Source organism: Crinia signifera, chromosome 6 (genome assembly GCF_055691185.1).
Source record: "Crinia signifera chromosome 6, ASM5569118v1, whole genome shotgun sequence".
In the NCBI taxonomy this organism is placed as follows: Eukaryota; Metazoa; Chordata; class Amphibia; order Anura; family Myobatrachidae; genus Crinia; species Crinia signifera.
The window spans coordinates 127,916,605-127,931,150 of NC_139222.1; the positions used below are offsets into that span (position 1 = coordinate 127,916,605).

The 14,546-nt window shown below is 42.8% G+C and overlaps 1 protein-coding gene across 3 annotated transcripts in view; it reads left to right on the top strand.

The window, feature by feature from the left end:
• ARHGAP23 (Rho GTPase activating protein 23) overlaps positions 1–14,546 on the top strand; it is a 77,909-nt gene that overhangs the window by 42,181 nt on the left and 21,182 nt on the right. The window contains exons 5-16 of one of the 3 annotated variants that reach the window (XM_083147124.1): positions 1,119–1,197; positions 1,308–1,362; positions 2,660–3,923; positions 4,142–4,297; positions 5,364–5,475; positions 5,769–5,826; positions 10,871–11,008; positions 11,278–11,571; positions 11,872–11,933; positions 12,024–12,148; positions 13,251–13,369; positions 13,777–13,932. In XM_083147124.1, the coding sequence (XP_083003250.1) occupies positions 1,119–1,197; positions 1,308–1,362; positions 2,660–3,923; positions 4,142–4,297; positions 5,364–5,475; positions 5,769–5,826; positions 10,871–11,008; positions 11,278–11,571; positions 11,872–11,933; positions 12,024–12,148; positions 13,251–13,369; positions 13,777–13,932 (2,618 nt within the window). Of the gene's footprint in view, positions 1–1,118; positions 1,198–1,307; positions 1,363–2,659; positions 3,924–4,141; positions 4,298–5,363; positions 5,476–5,768; positions 5,827–10,870; positions 11,009–11,277; positions 11,572–11,871; positions 11,934–12,023; positions 12,149–13,247; positions 13,370–13,776; positions 13,933–14,546 lie in introns of all 3 variants that reach the window. The other 2 variants (XM_083147125.1, XM_083147123.1) reach the window with 2 other exon arrangements.

Consider the following 14,546-nt stretch of genomic DNA (forward strand, 5'->3'; position numbering starts at 1 on the left):
CTTTTTCAGCATAAAAACTGTTCTGAAAAAGTAGGCTTATACTCGAGTATACATTGTACTGCTGAGCAGACAGGAGCAGGTAATGCCGGACCCCCTTATCATTTTAGATAACATGGTAATAAACATAAGGGGGTTCCGGCACTACCCGCACTTTTTTATACTTACCTTGTCCCCCGGTGTCCATGGCAGCCATCGTATCCTCTTCAGCAGCATCCCCAGTCCCAAGGATGCATTACATGGGTGTGCCGGTGACGTAACCGGTGTATCCGCGCAATGCATCCTTGGGACTGGGGATGCCGCTGGAGAGGATTCCAATTGCCGCTGTGGACAGCAGGAGACCAGGTAAGTATGAAAAATACATATATATTCCAAAATAAAAAAAATCCCTTATCCAAAATGCTAGTAGTCCAGAGCGTACACACACACACACACACACACACACACACACACACACACACACACACACACACACACACACACACACACACACACACACACACACACACACATATACACACACACACACATACAGAAAATGAGGGGCCCATCTTCCCTGTCAAAGTAACTTGTGCTATGCACTGTAACATGTATAATAAAGACTCTTTTTTTTTTTTTTTTCAATGAAACTTTATAGGAATAGTAAGCTAAATATTCCTCAAATTATTAAACTGAACAGTTATTCCTAGTAATGATTACTACTATATTAATTTGCATTACCTAAACAGCAAGAATAATCTATTACTAAAATAATTCTCTAGAACAGTGGTTCCCAACCCTGGTCCTCAAGTACCCCCAACAGTGCATGTTTTGCAGGTCTCCACACAGAATCACAGGTGCTATAATTAGCTCCACCTGTGGATCTTTTCAAATGTGCCTGAATAATGAGTGCACCTGCTGGGTGACCTGGAAAACGTGATCTGTTGGGGGTACTTGAGGACCAGGGTTGGGAACCACTGCACTAGAATAAAAATATAAGTAGGAAAATGTACAAGTATTTTATAAGCCTATATATACAGTATTGAGGATGCAAGGAATGAGTTATAGAATGAGTTATAGAATGTTAAAGAATGAGTTATACTACAGTATCTACTAATTTTACAATCTGTTAACATTTTCAGGTGATCGACTAGTAAAGGTTAATGGAGAAAGTATAATCGGGAAAACTTATTCACAGGTCATTGCTCTGATTCAAAACAGGTGAGATATAGTGCATAGGGAAGTAGGAGGGAAGAGAGGGGACACACCAGATTGGGAGAGGGGTGTCTGAGGGATTTATTGTCACATAACCCACTTACTGACTCTTGCAGTGATGATGTGTTGGAGCTCTCCATTATGCCACGGGATGAAGATATTTTACAACTGGTAAGCAACAAATATACTGTAACTAACTGACAAACATTATTAATGTGTAATCGCTTCTCTCACTCTTAATGCTGCCAGTACCCAGGTTATATGTTTAATGTTATTTACTAATTCAGTAGTTTCTTTAGGGTGCCACAAACAATTGCTAGTAGTTTTATATTTATATTGCCCTACAAATATAGGTAATAGTACTGTGCATTACCCCTAAACATTACAGTGTACACAGGAATCTGGATGGCAAAATCATTGGCTCCAAACTAAACTGTCCCTCAAAATTATTGTATGTATTCAAACAAAATGATCTGCAACCCAAAATGAGTCCTAATTGATAATTTGCATGGGATGGTATTGGAGTACCGACAGTCAGAATGCAGACAATGGCAACCTGACATTCAAAATCCTGATGGTTTACAGTGAATATTTAAACCATGACTGTCTCCTCCCACAGCCTAACCCCCTTCCCCCTACAGTCTAACACTTGCTAACCCCCCCTACCCTCCGCTAGATCCTGGGTACACACCAGAACAAGTTACTAAAGGGTGGAGCGACATATCTCTTCGTCCTTGATTTACATCTTCTTGGGGGTGGTTTCAGAACTAATCGCTGGGCTGCTAATTTGTAGAGACCTGCGCTCAGGTAATCATTGCCCAGCCAGAGAGAAATCCCGCCCTGTGCAAGGCTGCAATAAGCCCACAAAAATATTGCTGCACTTTGATTAGCTGCAAATCCATTTGCAACTCGCAACGAATGATTTTTCTAGTGTGTGCAGTTTGTGTGTAACTCGGGACCTACTCGGCCAGTGCGATATAAACGGACAGATCAGGGCCATAGCTGACATTATACACCCTCCCTGAAAACACTTGGGCACACCTGCATTTTTTTCCGACACTGTCAGTAAGCGGCCGGGTGGCACCCACACACCCAGACTTCTCCTGGCTGCACCTCATTTGCAGTTAGCTACAAATTCACATTAAAGGGGTATCCAATTATCTGCCAATGGTTTTATTAGGCCATCCAATAAGATATTGGGTCAAATGTAATAGGGTGGGAGAATCAGAAAGTGAGAGATTTTGGAAACGTTTTCCCTTTTTTTTTTTTTTAAAGCAGCAATCATTTACATGGCAAAATCAAACTGGATTTTGAGTGCAAACAATTGCTGCTTAAAAAAAATGGGTAAAATGTATCTTTCTGATTTTCTCACCCTATTACATTTGGCCCATATAATGCGTAATAAAATGAAGAATGACAGATGAAGGTGATTCAATTGTAACTTTTTGTATTTCTTCTACTCACAAAGGCCTACTCCCAGGATGCTTATTTGAAAGGGAATGAGCCATACCGGGGAGGTGCACATAGCATTCCTGAGCCGCCCCCTGTCTATTACCCATGGCGGAGTCAGCATCCAGAATCATCATCTGGGTATCCAGCAAGCTCTGTATTCCATCGTTCTAGTTGTGAGGATGGTCCTTCAGTTAGAAGTCCCATGCATGGTGACGTGCCGAGGAGCAGTCCTGCTTACCGTGACAAGTACTCACGACCTGTTGTTAATCCTCTCCCTCCACCCAGACCTTACATGACATCACCAGCTGTGTCTGACAGATTCAGGGGCCCAGGACCTCCATGCAATTCTGCATATGGTTGGACTTCTCACCATCAACCAGAAACATCAAATAAATCTCCTGTAGATAATTGGGAGCAGCCAACTGGCTCTCGCTGGGTAAGTCAGTGGGAGCGACATCAGGCACTGTGCAGCTGGATGTCCCAGCAGACGCCTCGTAGAAGGGGATCAGCCTTGCCCCCTAGAAGACGTAGTGCCTCACAAGACCGGCTAGGAGAAGTCACTCATCAGAGTAACTGGCCTCATAGTGTGTCTCAGGATACCCTTCATCATCCGCCTGATAATGATTCCTGGGGTCACCGGGCACAGTCGGACAATTTCTTGCCTCGTTATGGAAGGTCTATGGAGAAATTGGATTTGAATGCTTTAATATCTCCCTCATATGAACGCTGTATTTGGTCATCTGACAGACCCCCACAGACATCTCAAATAGTGTCTTGTCCACCTCCGTGTCAAACTGTTCCATCTGTATCTAGAGATGTCGCAAAACCTCCAATGCAGCACTCTGCTTCTGGGGACTCAGGGTACATAGGGTATCGAAGTTATAGCCCCTCTTTTCAGCGTCGGACTGAGCTTCTCCATGCTATTTCATTTAGGGAGACCGGATTTAGTGGCCTTCCAACTTTTAGGACAGCACAGTATGCAAGTTCTCCCCCTTCCCCACCAGAAAGAAGGGAGCCAACTGTAAGTGTAAGCTCCACAGATGACAGCAGTGCCACAGAGGAGAGGAAAGATGAGGTGGTCCTAAGGCAGAAGCCGCCAACAGGGCGCAAGCTCCCTGCTGCTGTGCGACAAGTCAATGTACTCTTTACAGATGAAGACAAAGACGTAGAGTTCCCACCTTCTCCTGCAGGCAGTGAGGAGACATCTAGCAAGCCACCATTACAAAGGATACCCCCATTACCCTTTTCTGAGGAGCCTCTGGCATCGATCCCTTTTATTGGTAAGACTGAATTCTGTGGTATGTCGGTGCCACAGATAGGCCAGTATTTCTGTGTCCCACTTTATTTATTTATTTTTTTTACGTCCTTTATAGACCCTCTTGTCTACAATTCGTTTTAAATAGTCTCCTGTACATTAGTACATATATGTGGAGTTTTTCATGTTCATATTGTCACAGCAATTTATTAGCCTCTGACGTGAATACGCCTTCATTTACAGATGAGCCGACGAGTCCCAGCATTGACCTGCGTGCAAAACATGTCCCCGCGTCCTGTGTTGTTTCCAGTGCCATCAACTCCGCACCTTTGATTTCTGATAGCCCTTCCTCACCAACATTTAGTTTTTCCATTGGGCGTCATTACTCACAAGACTGCAGTAAGTAGCCTTCAACAATCTTAGAATTCCAAAATCTAATTGCTGTTTCGCAGTAAGGATTGAGATTTCCCTTACTTGAAACCAATTTCTAATTACTTTCTAGCCTATTTTTTTAGAACCAGAGAATAATGAATATTAAGAAGTAAATAATGGATATGTATTTTTTAACATTTTATTTCCATCTCTGAAGTTCATAGTGTTATTATTTTACGTTTTAATATGTACTGTAAATTGTGTCTTTTATGTTTATCTAAAGATGATTGGAACAGAGATATGGTCTGTAGATGTGGGGAGACCATTTGTACATATTGGTAGCATTATGCAGATTTTAAACTATAGGGATCTAAACAAGGACAGAACTACCATGCAGGGAATGCAGTTGCTATGGGGGCCCATAGCTGAGAGGGGCCCATCTTCCCTGTCAAAGTAACTTGTACTATGTACATTTTTCACCATTGGGCTATACATAGAGGCCATTATAAACTTTTCATATAAACATCTGGTTACACCTCTAGATCTAGATAAAACATGTAAAGCATTATGTGGTGGGGACCTAGGGCACATATACCTGGGACTTAAATTCAGGACCAGTTAAAACACAGGGGAAATGTATGAAGAGGTGGTAACAATGGAGGAGTGTGCCAGTAGAGAAGTTGACCATGGAAACCAATCAGCATTGAAGTAACATTTAGAATTTGCATACCATAAAATATACAGAGCAGCTGATTGGTTGCCATGGCCAATTTCTCCACTAGCACATTTCACCACTCCTATAACTGCTTCATACATTTACCCCTGTGTACCTGGCTTTCTCAGAGCATAGATCTGGTTTTTAACAATGCTTTCCTGCACTATAATGTGCCCACAGTTGGTGTTCCCAAAATAATGAATTGTATTTTACCTACCATTAACACTTCTAAAAGCTTCAGGTTATATTGAAATTTGTACAGTGCAAATGCTTTAAGTATAATTTGAGGAAATTGCACTAGCGGTTGTATCTGTAGTCACCTCTTTCAATCTTCCACTCTGCCATTACATAATAGTTTAACTGCTCTGTCTCTCATAGGTAGCATTAAGTCTAGTCGGCGTTCCTCTTATCTCCTAGCAATCACCACTGAACGGTCAAAATCCTGCGATGACGGACTCAACACTTTCCGTGATGAAGGGCGACTGCAGAGGTGAGTGTGAGCATGCTCTGAGTGAACACTAGATGGTTGGTGGCGAAATCTGTAGCTTACATCCGGCTGATGGCGATGTCACCACTTTAGATTACAGCTGCAGAGTTAGAGCTGGTATGAGAGCTTCAGTCATTGTGCTGTCTAAGTAGACACTATATGGGTAGCTGGAAAATGCTATCGGTATTCTATAGCTAGGTTGGCTAGTGAGGTGAGTTCTAATGCTGAAGCGCTGAAAGCTCATAATGTCTCTGCTGGAAATGTAATCTGATAATTATCCCTTCCTTTAACCACAGGAGGATTGTGGGCCGAGTGCCAAGTCTTAGGATGCTGCGTAGCTTCTTCACTGATGGGGTGAGAAAATACATTGTGTATATAATTATGGATCATCACATGAGTTTGTATAATGCAAACATAATAGATGCCTACTACTCCAGATATATGCTAGAGCTGGGGTTTTTTTTTTCAGTTTTAGAGAGGAGGGGGAAAAGGCTTTGTGCATTAGTAGTTTAATAATATCAATTTAAGCCTGAGATACCGGATTCTAAACATTCCTAGGAAGATTTTACCCATCCCACACACATTGTAGGCAGTCATTCTATGGGACCAACATTCATGAGAATGCAGTCTGTGAAGTCTGAGCTGAAACCTGAGCGGTGTCACACTACTCACTGATTTTAATTATCATGAATAATAATCTATGCAGATTTTGAAGAGATAGCAAGGAAATAATGTATACAATTAGGAATAACCAACCATAGACCACAACAGAACAGCGCTACACACTGGGGCAGATGTATGAAGTAGCGATAAGAGAGGAAAAGTTAGCTAGTGGAAAAGTTGCCCATGGCAACCAATCAGATGCTCTAGTTAATTTGACCGGCGGATGTGTAATCGTGCCAAAACCGTCCCAAATCGGATGTGTTTGACATCCCCCTCGGGTCCGATGCACGGTCTTGTGCGCATTGGGCTAGAGCTGGAAGTCTGACCTGCTGCCCGTCTGACCTCCGATTTGGCCCCCCCCCCCTTCAGGTGGCGGGAAGAGGGTTTCATGCGATACATCGCATGTGAAAGGACTGAATACGATCCTACCGACAAATCTTATCTGAGCTTTAGCCACCCATCGTTTTATGGTGTGCCCACAAAAACGGTGAACATGCCCATAGAAACACTAGGAGATGCCCATGCATCCTCAAGGCGGGGCGGCTGGGATCACATGATGTTGGCGCCAGTCCCCAATTTGGCAGAAAGTGGTTATCTGAACGGTAAGTATAGACTGACTTTTCAGAACGAAGGCTGGAAAATCATTTGATGCAGTGCGGCCAGCGAATGATTCCCCCTCTGTGCGACCACATGCGAGCGGATGTGTAAGTGTAAATATCTGCTCACATGTTAGTGTGTGGATTAGTTCAGGGTGTGTGTGTGTATGTGTGTGTGTGTGTGTGCGTGCATTTAGCGAGCACTGTTTATCTGATTGCTAGGCAGTGAATATACGCTGTAGCGAGCAGCACTGAATCGGGCCCAAAGTGCCAGTGTGATGGTAGACATTTTACCTGGGTACGCCCGAGAATCATGTCCATCTGTTGGTTTTCAATACTTAGTGGTGCAACCACTCTGCAATGGCTAAATGTTTTACTTCTCCAGGACATGATCCTATGTCTATGTGAAGTAACATATTTAGCCATTGTAGAGTTTTACAACCCTGTGTTGGAATCTATGCTTCCTCAGCAGATAAACCCTTCATTCAGGGAATTCCTGAAGTACAGCAGGTGTTTCTTTAGCCTGCATATCTGTTTCTTATGAGGCCTACACACAGGGAGATGTGCTGCAAGAGCAATACTAGATGGCTAAGAACACTCAGCACACAGCTCTGCATAGCTATGTGCCGCTGAGCAGTCTGTCAGGGCCAGTGTTCTCCGGCAAGAACACTGGCTCTGACCCCAGCCATTAACTAGATTAATCCAGCTTGCAGTACGTCATATACGGACGGGTATTTTCTAAGCGATCTAGTGAGATCTCTTAGAAAATGCCCAGGAATCTCTATGTAGGCCCCGTTAGAGCTTCCATCTAATCTACCTGTGTCTCTGTTAGCTATGCTTTCAGCTACAGAAGCTTTCTGATAGTGTTGCACTTGCCTCTAAGACCCAAGTCGGGGACACTTTCAGCAGAGTTTACTTTAGCTGGCTTGAAAAACTATTTAAGACAAAAATGACCACAGGGTTTGGAAAATGTACCTTGTTTTATGTGAAACAAACAGGTTTGTTACCTCTGGCCCTGTTACTGTTTATGTAAGATGAGTCTATAAGGGGATTTAAAACTCGCCACTTGCTCTCTTACCTGGTGTTCAGATCTTCTTACAGGGATAAACCCATGTGCAGCTTTGTACATGGAACACCAAGAATTCATTCAGATTTCAACCTTGTGCCAAGCAGCATCCTTCTCTCTAACCAGTTTGGTTCAGTGTTTGACGTTCCTTACATGAAAGATTGCATTCCTGTTGGCTACATTCTCGGTTAGGAGAGTTCTGCGTTTCGGGATCTGTCTTCTTTGCTTTTCTTAGAATCTAACCTTCCTATTAGCCCAAAGCTATCTCTCAGTCTCACATGATTTAGGGCATGTTAATCACAGCTTTAAACTTGGATCAGTATACAGAGAGAGTGCACTGTGCGGCCCAAACACCACCATCCAGAGCTGCCTGTCGGCTGTAGCACAGCATCATGGTCTCCATACCATTGTCCTGTCTTTGCACACTGTCAACCATCCAAGATGTGTACCCAGAAGCCACAGGCTCCTTGTCTTCTGCTGGAGGACACCGAGGAGCAGGCATTTATGGTGACTAACTTCTTCCCCAATGGCTTCTTCCTCAGGTGCAGACCTTTCACTCCACTCCATCCAATGGGGAGATCCTAGAGAATGGGCCACGGCTGCCATCTTGCACTTTGGAATCCTACCTTACTGCCAGTGTGCCATTATCTTGTCGCCCGCTCTCTGGGCCCTGCCACATGCTTTCCTGCTCCATTACCACTTCAGCAGCCAGCATTAGCCACTGACTCCTGGCGGCAGGTTTTCAGATACATTGATCACTATCCTGCCAGCCACACCCCTGCCTGGCCATGCTGCATCTAACCAGACATCACGCACTAGACACATCTGGACTGGCAGGTTCTTCTGAGCATGCGGTTTCATTTCATTTTACTTTTAATGCTTGAGCCCCTCCATCTCCATATCTGATCCCACTATTATGATCTTTTATATTGCTAGGCTAATGTTTATACTGTCTCACCATTACGTCAATGCTGCTCTTTACCACACTGTTTTGCTCCCTTATATTTTGATACATGCTGATCTATTCATATAGGGTATATCCTATTTACCACATGCCAGTTTTCCCTTTTGTTCCATGTTCCTAGTATGGCTGGTCTCTCCCCAGATAGTGCGCCCACCATGGCTGCCTCATGGGTATGCTTGTGGAATGGATAAAAAATACCTGGACCTAATGATTATGTGGGGACCCTATTTTGGGTGCTGCAGTCACGCAGTTTGTGTCATCTCTTCAAGGCTTGACCTATTCCACCATGGGTAATCCTATGTAGTGTACTCAAGATGGCTGACAAGCCTGGTACCTCTTATTGGTGTATTATATAATATAACCCATGGAAGTTCATTCCCAAAATGTCTGCACCAACCCTGCATATTACCTATTGGGCTCTCTTAGTTTCTTTTTATTTCTGTTTATTGGATTGTTGTAATACTAAATCCTTGTTCAATATGACATATATTTGATGGCTGTAAAGCGTGTTGGGTCCTATGGGAGTAAGAGCGCCTATATAAATAGAATTATTATTACGTTGTCTCCCTGACTACCACCTCTCCCCACTGCTGCCAAGCTCATCCTTCTCTACAAATGAACTACATCTGCCTTCCATCTCCTACAAATCAAGTCCTATACTTCTTCCCCTTCGGAATACAATTCAAGCTTCTCACACTCGCTTACAAAGCCCTCCCATATTCCTGATGCACACCGCCTCTCCTGGCTACTGACTATCTCCTCCCAAGGTTTTTTTCCATGCTGCTCCCGATTTCTGGAATTCATGGTCTCCCCTTATAGGACTCTCCACCTCTCTACAAAACTTAAAACGGGCTCTCTAAACCCACTTCTTCAAACCCCACCATCTCGCATCCTAATGGCCCTATACACTTTTAATATGCAATACCCCAGCAGCTGTATTGCATGCGATATATCATACGCAGTCCTTTTGCATATGATTTATCACATGTGATCCCAGCAAGGGCTGCGGGTCAGACAGATCCTTAGTGCAATTCTTCCAATAAAACACATGCGATTTGAACAATTTCATACGGTTTATTGGCCCGATGCGTCAAACTAAATAGACTACTCCATACTCCCTACAATGACCTCTAACCTTTGATGCTTATTTCAATGTCATGACTACTGATACAGCAAAGTTTATATACTACGTACATGTGCTGCATTGTATTTGTACTGTAGGTCACTGTTTTGTTGTGCTCATTTGTTTATATATACTTTAAGTGCTGCGGAATTCCTGTGGTGCAATGTAAATATAGAATAATAATAGTGCATAATGTCCTGAAGTAAGTAGGGAATGTGTAGATTAAGTTAGTAATCTGTTCCAGGTTTAAAAGTTTGTATTGCTATGAGTAACTCGTCGCATAGTAGCCATTTTATTTGGTTATGGTATAAATGGATGACAGTGCCCTAGGTTGACCACTAATGGTCAATGGACAGAAGGACAGCGCATGAAAATGTCGACATGGTCAACATAGAAAAAGGATGTTTTTTTGGTGCCTATGTCGACATTGACACTGACTTAGTGTACAGTGTCCTCTCGAGTGACTCTGCGCTCACCATGCTCTGGGCATGGCACCTCGCTGCACTTGGCACACTATTATAATATAACTCTATGCCCACTGGAATGGTAAAGTATGAACAAATCCTGTTTGTTTTTTTTAAACAACAACACCTGACGTCCTTATTTCACATCAACATTTTGTCCGTGTCGACATAGACACCAAAAAACATCCTTTTTCCACCTTATGCATATCGACATTTTCATGCACCGTCCTTCTGTCTGTTGACCATTAGTGGTCAACCTAGGACACTGTCGTCCATTTATATCCATTCATGTGGCGACCATTGGTGACCTAGACACTGTCCATGCCATTTTATTTTGTTGGCTTTCACTGAAGTAAATTATGTTTTTAATGAAATTCTTCACTTTTGTGTTTCTTCTCTTATGTCAGTACTAGGGATAAAAGGTTTTTATGTGATCATTTCAGAGTATTCCGGTATAACATTCTGTATTCATATGCTGAATAATTGTGTTGATAGTGATATTTATATTTGTATTCCTTACAGTCTTTGGATAGTTTGGTTGCTTCTGAGGAGGGACGAGCGAAACGTCATTCCGCCTCTGAGCTTTCTGATACTGAGTTTAGTGATGTGAGGAGGGAAGGCTGGCTGCTCTATAAGCAAATTCTCACTAACAAAGGCAAGGTATGACGGAAAGAATTTGTCGAATGAGTGGGTTGATAATCATATAAAGTGGTTGCTTTTTATTTTTAGCCACTGTGTACTATTATTTTTCCTTACTTAGGAGTAGAGAATATACAGTATTTTTTTTTATCGCGTTATTAATATAGATTACTTATTGTTTGACTTGACCTTTCTTGTAGCTCAGTTGAAGAAGTCTTCTTGATAAGCTCATGCCCAATGTTTTGTGTCACGATAGAAACTGTGTTTCTCTTTGTCGTTCTTCTCTGTAGAAGGTTGGCGGCGGGCTCCGTCAATGGAAGCGTGTATACTCCATCATGCGCCCTCACCTTCTCTTCTTGCACAAAGAACGTCCAGAGTTACAGGGCCCTGGGCCAGGTGAGGAGGAGCAGCCAATCAGCATCCTCGGAAGCCTGGTGGACATCTCTTACAGCGAGACCAAGAGGAAGCACGTTTTCCGCCTGACAACACCTGACTTCTGTGAATATCTCTTTCAGGCTGAGGACCGGGATGACATGTTGGGCTGGGTCAAAGCTATCAGGGAGAACAGCCGGACTGAGGGGGAGGTAAGGAGACTTTTACGATGCTTGAAAGTGGTGGACATGAGGTGAATGATGGGAAGCAGGGTCCAGAGTAGATATTTGAGTAGCAAATTATGTGATATTGAGCTTATTTATGTGATGAGCTACTTTTGTCAATATAAAGTATTTATTTTTGTACAGCAAAAAGGGGAAATAATGATTTGGAGTGAGGTAATTCAGGGGTATTGTGAGTAAAGCTACTAGTAGGGGTATGTAAGGAACTGGTCATGTGCAATTTGATCTTGATCATATTAAAGTTATTTAGACTGAGCCTTTTTCTTCTAGGACCCCAGCTTTGCCAGCCATGCTTTAATTAACAAGAAGCTTAATGACTACCGCAAACTTAGGTAAGATGCCTACTATTATTGTAGAAATGCCCTTTGCTTTGCATTCCATGGATCTTGCAGTGTAGCTTCACATGTGTATTTTTTTTGTAGTATTACTGTGGCCAAACCTGACACATCCCCTAAGGGCACAAGGAGCTTAGGAATTCGATCAGATCTCCTATGGGCAGCAGGACTGGCTGTCCCTCGATCACCAAAGCAAGACACTGCTGGAAAAGGTAGCGTGGATTGTAGGACTATGTTGTAACATATTGTTTGTGTTGATTTAATGCCTTAAGCTGGGTACACATACATACAATCGTCGGGCCGTTCTTCCTCTCTGTGTCGGATGGCCGTTCAATTGTATAGGTGTGTACGCTGTCCCATACGAGCGATAAACGGTCTCGTCCATCCATACTCGGTTGGCCGAAGGTTCAGTGCGGTTTAATTTTCATCCGACAGGACGGGCCCATTTCGGAACAAAAGTGCAGTGTGTACGCACGTTCGATCGATATGTTGTCCGTTCTTGCGACTATACTGCCAAAGCTGGAATGCCCATGTAGGCGTTCCATAGCTGCATCGTCTCTGCTACAGCACAAGAAGCTCAGCTGAAATAGGTCTCCTGAAATAGGTGTCCTCTTTTTGGATTAAAGGGGTGACTAGTGCCAGCAGCTTCATGAAGGTAGGGTCATCCATACGAAGATAATTCCTGAAGTCATCAGGGTTTTTCTCCTGTATCTCCTGTACCAATGGCATATGGGAGAAGGTGTCTCGCCGCAGAAGCCAGTCTCTGGTTTAGCAGCTGCGTTTCTTGCTCCTCTTTTTTTTCTTTATAGACTGCAATGTTGTGGCCATAGCAGCAAGAATGCAAGCATGAACCTTTCTTTTCCTCAAGCTCATGATGAAAGTGGTAGGAAACAAACGGAACAAATGAACGAATGTATGTGTTCTCTGCACAGCCAGCACTGATGTAAAAAGGAAATCACTTTTGTTTAGGTTCTGTGCTCACGCCTCTTTGTTTTGGTATGCCCTTAACCCAGCCCATTATGATCATTTTGTTTATATATGTCATGTCAAAAGCCCACATCGAGAGAGTGTGTACGGTGGTACAATCTTTTTCTTGCGACTGTTTGAATGGGAGTACATCGGACGTCGCAAGTAAAATTGTACCGGTGTGTACGCGCGTATCGGCTTTAGTTTGTGGACGGTCCGACGCGACTATGGTCGGTCGAATGGTCGCAAGAAAACAGGGATTGTATAGATGTGTACCCAGCTTAAGTCAGTAGTGTGCTCTGCACTAAGAGAACAGATCTTTATGTTGTCTATGTATTCTTTCAGCAGAGGAAGGGCCTTCTACCAAGGTTCCTTGGGGAATCAACCTTATGAAGAAGAACAAGAAGTGTGCACCGCGGGCATTCGGTGTAAGGCTTGAGGATTGTCAGCCTGCAGCAGAGAACAAGGTGATACTGCCCTGCAACATATTAACGTTAAACCTCCTTTTACAAGATTATTTTACATTTCTTTTAATAAATGTATTTTATATAGAGCACAGTGCTGGAGGTGTGTGTGTATATCTATATAATATAATATAATGTGTATATGTATGTAGTCTTCATCAGGGGAGACTGGCAGCTGTTTTATCTAAGGCCTGGTATTACATTTTATTTTCTATTTGTACAACTTGACTGCACTCTTTTGTGTGTTTCTGTCATTATTGTCACCAAAAAATGAATGCACTGTACTGTATATGCTGATTTATATATGAAGCAGAGCATATGTCTTTTTGTCCAGTGGCGCCACCTGCTGTGAGTTTCTTGAACTAAAATGATATGTACTGTGCTTAAAGGTCTTATTGTATCACCCGCAGGGGGTTCCTTTGATAGTGGAGTTGTGCTGTACATTGGTGGAAGAAAAGGGTCTGGAGTATTTGGGAATATACCGTGTTCCTGGAAATAATGCTGTAGTATGCAGTCTACAAGATCATCTCAACAAGGGCCTTGGTGACCCCAACATGCAAGACCAGGTGAGCGGTTGAACTTATAGAAAACATGGCAACTAACAAGTATAAGCCATACTCTTTTTGTTTAATTCAGTATTCTTGTGTCCATCACAATGTTAGAATATACTTGCCAATAATCTGTTAAAAATAATAAAATAAAACTTTGGTGTCCTCTTCATATATGGAAATGCACCAAAAATTATTACATAGAGCCTATTTCACGCCAAAACTCAAAAGGCTGATTGGAGAGGCCACAGACGATAACTGCTACAAATGCAGAGAACCAAATGCAGACTTGGTACACTGTATATGGTCATGCAAGGTGGTTCAAGCATAATGGTTAGAAATACAAGAATATATAAAACAGGGTCTGCATTTGGACTTTGTAATCTCCAAAACATGGGTTTTCTGGGGAATGTACTCGCCACAAGATCAAAAAAACTTACACCAGTCAATAGGAAATTACTTATTAAAATAGCAGCAGTAACAATAAAAACCTTAGCCCAATGGACACAACCACGCCAGCTCCGATGACTCTAGTCCACCCGAGAGTAACACACCTATTCCTTATGGACTGGACAGAGACATCACTCCAGAAAGAGAACATTTTTGGAATATGGCTACCCTATATAAAAACA